Source organism: Setaria viridis, chromosome 5 (genome assembly GCF_005286985.2).
Source record: "Setaria viridis chromosome 5, Setaria_viridis_v4.0, whole genome shotgun sequence".
Lineage (NCBI taxonomy): Eukaryota > Viridiplantae > Streptophyta > Magnoliopsida > Poales > Poaceae > Setaria > Setaria viridis.
In genome coordinates this window covers 18839072-18849084 of record NC_048267.2, presented here as the reverse complement: position 1 = coordinate 18849084, position 10013 = coordinate 18839072, and the positions used below count along the sequence as shown (strand labels likewise).

The window sequence follows — 10013 nt, the reverse complement described above, 5'->3', positions numbered from 1 at the left end:
ACCCCTCCTCGTGTTCACCCACTGGCCTCACGTCCCAACTTCCCCGGGCCGGGACCCACTCCTGTGACTCCACACTCGCCACTCCTCGCCCCACACGCTCCCCACGCCACTCCCATCCCGTCCGCTCCCCAAAATTTCACCACCGCCACAAGCGAAGATCCCCTCCTCTCCGGTCCTCCCTTGTCCCTTCCCCTCCCTGCCCCCACACTCCCGCCGCCGCATCTCCAAGAACCCCACGAGCTCCCCGCCAGCGCAGACGTCCGATCCCTCCTTCCTCTCTACCTCCCCACCCGCCTCGCGAGTGCGAGCGTGCGATGCTGCAGCCGCGGAGGCGGCCACGCGCGGCGCGGTGACCGAGATGGTGCGCTTATTCCGCAGCGGTAACCTCGCCTCCAGGGTCTTCGACCGCCAGCTCCTCTCCCCGCGCCCCGGCGCTGCCGTACGTTTCCTCATCTTGCTCCCCTCCCTTCTTCTGCTCCTTGTTCGATTCATGTCGTGCCTGGTAGGATCGTGTGGCTGTGGTCGGTGCGTCGAGGGCGGCCAAATTGTGGCTCGCTTCCTTCCCTGGAGCGGGAGAACCGCGACTTTGGTCTCGAGAGGGTTAGCTGTAGTTGCTATTTGGGGTTTGCCTCTTGTGTGATTAGCTTTGGTTGTGCCTTTTTTTTAACGAACTAGGTAGAAGAGCTGCCGATTCTATTGAAAAAAAGATGAATCCCAGACTGGGTGATACAACCAATGAAAAAAACAACTAAAAAACCACAACGACCAGTTGGATTGGGACGTCAACACGCGCCACACAATGCCCTCATCACTCAACTCTACAAATGACACCGTGGTTAGATTGGGACATCAACACGCGTCAAACTCAACCCAACTCATCTCAAGCAAACAACTCCGGTTGGTCGGATTGGGACATCGACACAACCAACACAAACATCACCGCTCATGCACACCACCACAAGCGGGCTCGATACCTCCGAAGCATCACTTGCCACATCAAGAAAGCGCCGTCACCTTCCAAGCGCCAGCACCATCACCAACACCTGCTCTTTTCTGGTTTTTCACTTTTTGAGAAAAGAAAAGGAGAAAAGAGAGAAAATGCCCAAGTGGCCGCCGCAACCAAGCCAAGCGAGAATGCCGAATCACCAAGCGAGGATGCTTGTCATCGCCTTCAAGAAGGTCACGACGCCAATAGCGCCGTCGACGCCATCCCAAAAGGGTAGAGTTTTCACCCGCATCCTCCAGCAGCAGGGTAGGACGGAGAGGTGCAGAGACGTCGCTGTCTAGGCTTTCGCCTCGACCTCAACAGATCCACCCACGAGAGAACGACCAGAGCATGGCCCTGCCACGACAATAGATGCCCCCAACGTCCGGGCAGCACAACGCTGCATGCGCACATCGTACGCCATTGACACCAGCAGGCATCGACAGCGCACCACCATGGCTGCTAACCTTGTTGTCGGCGCTGGTGACTAACGCAGGCGTCCCCACAGTGTCACCAGACAGCACCGCGCACACCACGGGCGTCCCCGCCGTGCACGCTACCGTTGCCGCCAGGAGCTCTGCCTCCCTTGCCGCTGCAGGGCCCTAAGCCGCCTCACGCTGAACTGCCGAAGCCGCTGCTCAGCAGGTCCCCAAGCCGCCCGCTATGGTGATCTAGGGTTGTGCCTTTTTGGGCTTGCTAGGGTTGCTATGGTGATCTCTATGCAGTAGGACATGGAAGCTCAAGATGATAACATACCTAATGACCTAGTGAACTATGACCATCATACTTGCAAAGAGCGCTGAAGTGCTGGAAAATAGCCAAAGCTAAATCAAGCCTTGTGAACACTGTCGCTAAGCCATGCTCCAAACGAGCGTGGGTTAGCTTGGATTATTCAGATCATACATTAAATAGATCAATTATTAGACAAGAGTACCTTGTCAATAGACATCGTTGTGTATTTCTGTTAGCTATATAGTTTGTGTTAACAAATGGAAAATGATTGTAATATAGTGCCCAACTTGACATTGAAAGTCTGGAACAATGATATAGCATTCCACATTGACTACTTCTAAATTTTTTTAATTATAGCATATAGAAACTGAAAAACATTATGCTCTACAACAGATAACTGAACAATCAATCATTTATTTTCAAAACCTTAAAAAATCTCAAAATAGTATTCTGTAATGTTTTTTTTATATTTGTGGTCTTCTATATTTAGGTTAGATGATGAAAAGTGAAAGAGGAAGACTCTGGACCAATGTGATTTATATCATATGGTTTTGTTATGTACGCACAGCTCATGCTTGTTTCGGAATATTCTGGAAATACTTTCATATAGCCTTTTGCCTTGGTGAATGTTGTAGCAACACATGATTATTGGTGATAGCATGCTCTTTTGTGTTCAAACTTAAATTATATTCAAATTAAATTCCAATTGTTCTCTGATCATGTAAGGAGATCTAAGCTGCTTTTTGTTCTTTCCATACCTCTGACAGGTTAACACTATTAGACAGTTCTATGAGAATTTGGTTCCAAGCTACACTATATATGACATTGATTGCCCAGACTATTCATTTCGCAAGTTCACTGATGATGGGAAATATCTTGTGGCCTTTAGCCGAAACCACCAAGATTTGATTGTATACCGTCCCATCTGGTTGACATATTCATGCAATGAAGAATGTGGTTCTCATGATCTTCCACCAAAAGCAAAGAAGTTTGATAGCTTCTTTAAGCAGCTCTACTCAATTCCGCTTGCATCCAGCAATGAGTACATTTGCAAGGACTTTTTCCTGTACATGGAGGGCCATCAATTTGGCTTATTTGCAACATCAACTGCACAAAGTAATGATTCAACTGCCACTGAGGGTGCAATACATGGCGTGCCATCAATTGAGAAAATAACTTTCTATCTTGTGAGGTAGTTCTTGTCTCAGGAGGAATGCATTTTTTGGGGTCAGTTACAATATATTTTGTAACCATTGTTTCCATCGTTTGGGTGGATTAGGACATCTGTATTTGTGTTACCAGGCTAGAAGATGGCGTCATACTGGATGAAAAGGCTTTCTGCAATGATTTTATCAATCTGGCACATAGTATTGGTGCTTACTTGTATGAGGACCTGCTTTGTATTGTTTCTCTGAGATATCAAACAATACATATCCTACAGATCCGAGATTCAGGCAACCTTGTTGAGGTACGCAGAATTGGCGCTTTCTGCCGGGAAGATGATGAGCTATTTCTTCACTCACATGTTCAGGTATTTGCAAATCTTAGTACTGCAATTTGTTGTATTTTACTTACTTTATATTAAGTTTTTTTTGGCATACACTTATAAAATGCTCACGTTAAATGGTCTGTACATACTATTATTAATATATCAATTAGGACATGTCTACAATGTTTTGCATGGTCATCGCTCATCAAATATCAACCTTAATCTATCTGACAGTATCATTGTAATACCGATCCAAATTATCAATGCACTCCCTCCATTGCAAAATGTTGAGAGGTTTTAGTTTTGTTCTGAGTCAAACTTATCTCACTTTGACCAAGTTTATAAAAAAATATGTTAAAATTTACAATAGCAAATAAATGCAGTATAAGACATATTTCTGGTGGACTTAATGAAACAAACTTGATGTTGTAGATGTTGGTGCACTTTTTTCTTTAAAGTTGGTCAATAGAGAAGTTTGACATAAGACAAAGCTAGAACTTACATTTTGAAACAGAGGGAGTAGATTACGAGGTGGTCTGCCCGTTGGTACCTGCCCTAGTCTGTCTGCATATTAACCACATACATAGTGATTGCCTGGGAATTTTGTCTGTTATTAGTGTTTTATTGTGTCTGAAGTATTGCAACACTGAATTTGGATTCTTTATTTGTATTAGAGATACTTGAAAAATAGAAATGACACTAGAAGCTTTTGTCCTTTATATTACCAACTCAGAATCATTTGTTTATTGCCATTGACACATCAGAAAGGATGAAAAAGGTGCTGTAATTTGCAGTAACAGTTTGATGGGATAATAGGTGTTTAGATGTTTATGTTAACTTTGTTACCAGATTAGAAGTACTACAAGTGTCACTTGCTTAAGTACTGGTTTGTCATATTTGGACAGCAATGTGTGAGAAATGGTATTTTTTGCTAGATGATATGATTGATTGCAGAAGGAAAGCAGTTGCCATGCTTTACTTGCAACCTGTCCAATTTTGATGGGTCACGAGATATTGTCTAAAAACTAAAGAAATGTGTATGTTAGTAGCAGCATGGGTCGTGAAAGAAGTCTCCAGAGCTCATGCCACACAATGTATCGTGATGGCAGATAGCAACTTTGATTGTTCTTCAAACTATGTATCAACGGGTGTAAAAAAACATGGGTAGGGGCCTCCCCTGCCGTTTCCGTCAAAAAAAGGGTGTAAACTGCAAACATGATGTACTAAAGGGTATAAATTATGAACAAGTATCAAACAAAATTCTATCTTGTGTGTGAGAATGGTTTCAATATCCATCAGTTTGACTTCACATAATACGGTGCCTATTTGACAATGATGTGAGCTCATAGCATTCGCTATGTAAAATATATGGATTTTAATGGTTCAGTTTATTTTTTATTAATGCACTATGTAAATTAGTTGCCCATAACTTATATCCTTTAAATAATTTATAATTATCCACAACCTTAATATTACAATAGTTCTCTGTCATTTAGTACTCTCTTGCGACTTAATTCACTCTTTTCCACAGGTCATGTTATTCTAGTAATTATTATTTTATTAAAATTATTTGCCCGTAGCATGTATTTTTCGGTTCTGATTGGAAAGCTTGTATTCTGTATCACTGTATGATATGACTTTTCAGATGTGTTTTTCTGCTGGAATATTTGATTGTTTATTTCTAGTGTTGAAATTGTACTGTTGTACATGATATATCTGGATGAGAAAAATTATCTATGATTTTTTTAATGAATTTGATTGATGCAGACTGGTTTTGGGGGTTCGTTTCTTCCTGGCATCAAGCAACGGTTGTTGTCGTATATTTTTCGCAAGACATGGAACGAAGTTCCAGATGAGACTTTGGTTAGGCTACTATCTCATTTGAATCATTTTCCAGCAGTATTTGAACTTATGTTGATTCTATGTCATTTACATATACTCTTTGGATTAATCTCATTATTTTAAATAATTAAAGAAAGCTATATCTTATTTAAATTTGCCCCCTATTTGTCATTTACAAAGTTGACTACTTTATCTAACCTTGTTGGCATAGTGATTGTGGCTTCGTTTGGAATGTTGAGACTTGGGACGATAACATTATTATTTCTAATTTGCTTACTCCATCATTTGTGATATTAATGCCTTTGTAACATGTTTTGTTAAAGTGAAAATGTTTTCTCTTGGTTGAACTTTGAAGTATTGTATTTGTTTGCAGAGGGTCCAGCATCTCAAGAAGAAGTTCTATTTTCACTTCCAAGACTATGTTGATCTTATCATATGGAAGGTAGTACCAACATCATATTCTTCTGTTTTTTTGTTTTAACATTGTCCTATCTTCCCTTTTTCTTGTTAGTTGAAAAGATCTGTAATTCTTTACTGCCACTTACTGTAGTTCCTTTTTAGCTCAGCTGGCTAGCTCTTAGCAATAGCATGAGCTTGATGTCAGGGCCTGTGTCGTTTGCTAAACAGACTATTTTCTCTTAAGAAATTATTTTCCAAAGGTGCTTACAGCATGCTAGTTGATCAGGTACAGTTTTTGGATCGACATCACCTATTCATCAAGTTTGGTAGTGTGGATGGAGGGGTAAGTCTTCTTTTCTGTCATCCTGCCAGTCGATGTTGCATACCTTGATTGTCATCTAATTGTAACTGCAAACGCTTTTTCGATATCTCTAGGTTTCTCGAAGCACTGATCAAAACTTAGCATTCTTTGCTGTGTATAACATGGAGACAACGGATATCATTTCCCTTTACCAGGTATTTTTATGGCCATGGAAACAGATTTACACGTTGCGGTATATCTTCTTAGTGTGTTGAGTTAATTTTATAAATTGTCAACAGAACTCATCGGAGGAGCTCTATTCCTTGTTTGAACAATTCTATGACCATTTTCATGCAAATCCACAAGATTCATCACATGGAAAATTTATCTCGTCGCACTCCAATGATATTCATGCTCTCGATCAACTTCGCACAATAAAAAATAAAGCAAGCAGCTCCTCACAGGTAATATTGATAGAACAAGTATGATCCAGTTTAAAAGACCATTGAGCTCTTGGTTCGACAAGATATGATAACCTGCACATTTGATCTTCCATTGATGTCACCTCATATTGCAAACTCGTGCAACGCTTAACACAGAACAAAATACTAAACTATATAGATATATGTATATAGCAACACTGGATCTCCAGTGTATGTTTTTAAATGCAGCACATATATTTTACAGCATATTTCAGTACAGCAATTTTATTGATGAAGTATTTCTTTTCTTAATTGATAATTAGAATACAAATATCTCTGGTCTCATCAACTTAAGGGTCAATTAACTTGGTATTTAATATGTTAGGGACATGGTGGTTGTATTATACTAGCATTGAATTCTTGTTTTTGAGGTTTGAGTGTGTCTTTCAGTATATATGAAACCTAGCGTGTATTGTTTGCTTGTTAATATTAGAAGAAATCTCATCTTGCTGCAGAAAAGTAGAGGTATCAAATACTACTAGTTAATGCACATTAATTTCCGACAAGTTGATGCACATTTTTTTGACACTTTGATGAGTGCTGCCCTTTGTGGCTGTTAGAAGACTTAGAGCATCTCCAGCAGGTTACACTTCTCATCCCCATTACCAAAAAACTGTCATATTGGAGATTAGATGGGCTCCAGCAGATAACAAATCCTATTACCAATACCATTATTTTTTGATGATCACCAAAAACCAACCCCCTCACCCAAATGAAGGCTATGCATCCACGTTCCCCTATCGACAGTTATTTCTGGTGGCAGGAAGTTTCAGAGAGAATGAACAGAGAGAAAGGGGAGGAAGTGCTCCGCGCCACCACGATCCGCCCGAGCTAGTCCGTATGCGAGCAGGCGGAGCGCTGGAGATGGGGCCACTGATGGTATCTGGCTCCACTTGAGAGATCTTGATCTTGGAGAAGCAGCCGTAGTCACCCCACTGCCCATGGCATCCTCGAGCCATGCAGGCTGCAGCTGATGGTGCCTAGCCGAGCTATATCCTTGCCCATCACACCTCGACCATTGTGCTTGGCCTAACTATGCTCTCAACTCCACTGCTGTATGCCATGTCCTGCTCCTTTGGCCTTGGGCTGCCATCATGACTCATATCCCATAGCTTTCGGTAATTCAGTTAGATTGAGAACAGCCTTAGATTGAGAACAACCTATATTGTGAGAGGTAGCCTTACGTGATGGAGAGAAAGAGGGTGATGGCTGTGGGATGTCCTACCACATTTTTCATTGGTGGTGACAGGGATATTTTAGAGGGTGAAGGTTTAGACAACCAAGGAAAGAAAGTTTTTAACAGTGGGAGAAATTTTTTGGGTTAAGAATTGAAAAACAATGTTTGTTCGGTGAGTTTATTATTTATTTACTTTTATTGCCTTTTTTGTTTAGTTGAGTTTATTTGTTTTTGTTAGCTGTTTGTTTAGGAGGTTTAAGATGCAGGGATGAGGTAAATGATCCACTGCCACTGCCGCCACCACAAAAAAAAACATAACTCTAAAGTAGTAATTGTAATAGATATTTTGCTTGTTACTCAGTTGGTGCTTATGGGCAATTAAGGTTTTTTATTTTTCTTTCTCATTGTTCATTTTCAGGCACTTAATCTCTTAATAGATATTTTGTGACCAGTTACCTTGTTCTGTTTGAAGATTTTATGCTGAAGCTTTTGGTAAACGATTAAACACTTCTTATTTTATGTTTGTCAGTTTGTGAAAAAGATGATGGCGTCATTGCCTTACACTTGCCAATCACAGAGCCCTTCACCATATTTTGATCTATCCCTTTTTAGGTATGATGAGAAGGTATGTTCTGTGACTCGTTTAAAATATACTGTGTAAGCAGTGTATGTGCACAGCTTGTCTAGTTTCTTGTTTGGATATCACTTGTATAATTTTTGCTCCTGTAGTCAAGCTCAAAGTTAAAAACTGGAAATAGCATTGGGTATTAGCATTTTTGAGTATTAGCATTTTTGAGTAGTTCAGTCCACTGAAAATTTGTTCTCCTTGAAATTTAGTAGCCATAATCCTTGCTGATTCAAAATGCTTTACAACGGGTTACCTTGCTAATTCAATTTATATATCACCACCCTGCAAAATGAGCAATGAGAAAAATTGCCTTGCTAATTCAATTCATATATTTCTGTAATATCACATATACCAATCAATGCTGTACAAGGGGTTACTCAGTAGGTAGAAATTTGACAGTTTCCACCATTTTGTTGTTCTATGCAGTTCCATTAGCCCTCTGATCATCTTGGCTTGCCATATATAGGTTAAAGTGTATGACGTATTGATATGACTATTTTTTCTTCTCTGTTCTGACTTGTGGTAATTTTTCTCCTTATCCCTTGCAGCTGATTTCAGCAATTGATCGGCATCGGCATTGCACAGAGCATCCAATAAAATTTATATCAGTGAGGTCACCAAATGTTGTCAGATTTAAGATCAAGCCAGGTAGTGCCCATTGGTGTGGTCATGTGCTAAGATTCTAGGGCTAGCTTGTGTGGCAATATACCGACATAGCCTGTATCAAGTGCAATTACAGTCATTAAGCCAACACAGCAGTAGTACGTTCATGAATCATGTACCTGTACTGAGCTGTAGGTTACTTACCTCTGTGACAAGGGAACAAACCACCATTGTTAGGGTACACCACAAGGAAAATGTATTGATTATTTCTGCAAGTGGCCAAAACATGAGTTTTCCTAGTATATTTCTACTTGGCATGACTATATCCTTTTCCTTTACTTTGCAGGTTCAGATTCTGGTGCTTCTGACAGCAGAGCAAAAAGAATCTCGTCCTTCTTGTTTCACCCATTTTTCCCATTCGCACTTTCGATACAGCAGACTTATATGCAGCCAACCGTTGTCAATATCCATTTCAGGAGATAGGAAAAGTATAGGTGTCGCCTTAATTGTATTTGTACCACTAGTGAGCTTGCAGCGCTGCTTGCTGCAAAATTTTGGCCATCTGTAGTATGATGTTTAGCTGGCAGATGTTATATAGGGGTTGGGTAACAAGAGATCTATTGTTTGGAACTGAGAAGTACAAAAATGTAAAGAGGCTCTTCATCCATCTTTGTCAATGTGGCCTTCACAGTGTTGACCTTATGCTTTCAGATGATGAATTTGCCATGAGCTCAGAGGCTCAGAGCGTCATATGTGCTTGCTGCTGGATTTAATGGCATATGTTGCATGGCTTGGAGTCTGGTTACGGAGAGTTTTTCTTGGCGAGATGTGCAAGAGAGCCGGGTATCAAATGCTTGAGATGAGGCATGAGGGTGAGTGGGTGTCCTAACTTGAGATATTGTTTTGGATGGATGGACGGCGCAGAATGATGTGAGAATGTGTGTAGGAAACTAGGAATAGCAGGATTTTTTTTTTTTGATAAGGAGGAATAGCAGGATTTGGGTTGTCATAGTTTGCTGATGTAATTCTCGCTGTGTTATGCCGACAATTCTTATTTAACCGTGTTGAATATATTACAGATTTTTCTAATCTACAATAATCTCCTTTTGATACGTTTATTACGGACACCATCTGATACTTAATCAATTCAAGTAGGAAAATAATGCAGATTTCCTTTTTTTATATAACTTAATGCAAGTTACTTTGACCTGGTTCTAGCAAAACTCTTAAGGTACTGCTGATTGCGCCGAGCCATGCAAAGAAAGGACGCGTTGGGTTCCATCTGTAGCATGAAATTGTATTCATGATAAGCGATCATGGAAATTATAGCTTATGCTTACATTTGTGGAGCAAATGTTGCGTAGACGGTTGCTTG

The 10013-nt window shown here is 40.6% G+C and overlaps 1 protein-coding gene across 2 annotated transcripts; it reads left to right on the top strand.

The window, feature by feature from the left end:
- The first annotated feature begins 213 nt into the window (after positions 1-213).
- Positions 214-9315, top strand: LOC117856993 (light-mediated development protein DET1). 2 transcript variants are annotated; one of them, XM_034739455.2, is made up of 11 exons: positions 214-439; positions 2485-2909; positions 3020-3248; positions 4974-5069; positions 5422-5490; positions 5734-5790; positions 5883-5963; positions 6048-6212; positions 7937-8032; positions 8584-8683; positions 8985-9315. In XM_034739455.2, exons 1-11 carry the CDS (start codon positions 359-361, stop codon positions 9119-9121), a joined length of 1536 nt encoding a protein of 511 aa, XP_034595346.1. In that variant the 5' UTR covers positions 214-358; the 3' UTR covers positions 9122-9315. The 2 variants fall into 2 exon arrangements, with proteins under 2 accessions (XP_034595346.1, XP_072150379.1); XM_072294278.1 differs by lacking the exon at positions 8985-9315 and having other exon boundaries at positions 7937-8019; positions 8584-8696.
- The last annotated feature ends 698 nt before the right edge of the window (positions 9316-10013 follow it).